General features: G+C 38.2%; 1 protein-coding gene across 1 annotated transcript; it reads left to right on the forward strand.

The window, feature by feature from the left end:
* Positions 1-7: 7 nt before the first annotated feature.
* LOC103522903 lies at positions 8-1,385 on the forward strand (the record flags this gene model as incomplete). The annotated part of the gene is made up of 4 exons (XM_008487988.2): positions 8-311; positions 482-745; positions 904-1,110; positions 1,200-1,385. Coding segments are annotated over exons 1-4 (760 nt in total), but the record flags the coding sequence as incomplete, so codon positions are not given.
* Between the last annotated feature and the right edge of the window lie 73 nt (positions 1,386-1,458).

Here is a 1,458-nt window from a genome sequence, read left to right on the forward strand (position 1 = left end):
GCCTAAGGCTAAAAGTGCAAGGAAAAATGAAATCCCATTCAATGATTCAACATTTGACGTAGAGCAATTCTCGAGAAATAAGAATCGGCACAAACTTGCAAATCATAAACTCAAACCAAACCCTCCCTTGCAAATCATAAACTCAAACAAAATCCTATCTGACAAAAATACAGCGTTGCCAGGTTCACGTCCGGGGAGAAATACAGCGATGCCAAATTCATGTCCGACCTGTTCGGTAACGCACTTTTCACTTCTAAGTTTGCCTGGGTCAAGTCAACGCAGCCTTATAAGCAAGAATACAGTCTACGCAGGTACATGATGGCATTTATATTGTGAAATCGGTTGAGTTTTTTTCCATAGATAACTCATCCCTTGGTTTCATCAGAAATACTAAAAGAAAATAATAACGCCATACTTCAGGTTGGCAATTTGAGTTGAACCTGCTCCAATAATTACTTTACATCTTGGGTTTTACTTTCAGGTAACATTGACATTCATGAAAACGTTGGTGACGAAGACTGTGCAATTCGTCAAACAACACACAAAGGTGATTGTCAAGGGCAATGTGATTGTGCTTATTCAAATAAGTTTGATTGTCAAAGTCCCGAGCAACAACAAAAGACACATAAAAATAAACCACATGTTTGTGAGAGTGAAAACAGACAAAACTACAGGCAAGAAAATCTCTCCCCGCCTGGAATCACGAGAAATTATGTCCGCTTTTACGAAGCGAACATGTCACCAGGTTTGATTGTCAAAGTCCCGAGCAACAACAAAAGACACATAAAGATAAACCACATGTTTGTGAGAGTGGAAACAGACAAAACTACAGGCAAGAAAATCTCTCCCCGCCTGGAATCACGAGAAATTATGTCCGCTTTTACGAAGCGAACATGTCACCAGAGCAGGACTCGACAAAGTACAACTTTCAAGTCATCAGAAACAAATTCGAGTCGCAAGAAAATTCCGTTGAAAAATCGGAGAAAAAACAATTAGGAAACCGAAATATCCCTTTCAGATTTGCCAATTTATGCAGGAAATTTTCAAGCAGCACGAGACTAAACAAATGTATTTGTCATGTTGAAAGATCGCCAAATCATTCGGTTAAACATCCAATCTATGCAGGAAATTTTCAAGCAGCACGAGACTAAACAAATGTATTTGTCATGTTGAAAGATCGCCAAATCATTCGGTTAAACAACTTATTAAAGGAAACCACAAAGGGATATCGCAAGTTAGAAATGCAAAAGAGGCGTTCAACAATTTATTGCAAGAAATAGTGAACACTGTGGAGAGAAAGAAAAGTCAGATACGCATTAATAATGCGAGATCCAAACCTAAAAATGTCAAAGATATAAAGAAAGTTGTTCAAAATAACACAGACAGTACGTAACTTCGACTTTACCTTGTATACGAGAGGGCGTAGCGTAGGTTTGAATCCGAGGCAAAAAATTTTAT

Source organism: Diaphorina citri, unplaced genomic scaffold (genome assembly GCF_000475195.1).
Source record: "Diaphorina citri unplaced genomic scaffold, Diaci psyllid genome assembly version 1.1 scaffold12612, whole genome shotgun sequence".
NCBI lineage: Eukaryota > Metazoa > Arthropoda > Insecta > Hemiptera > Psyllidae > Diaphorina > Diaphorina citri.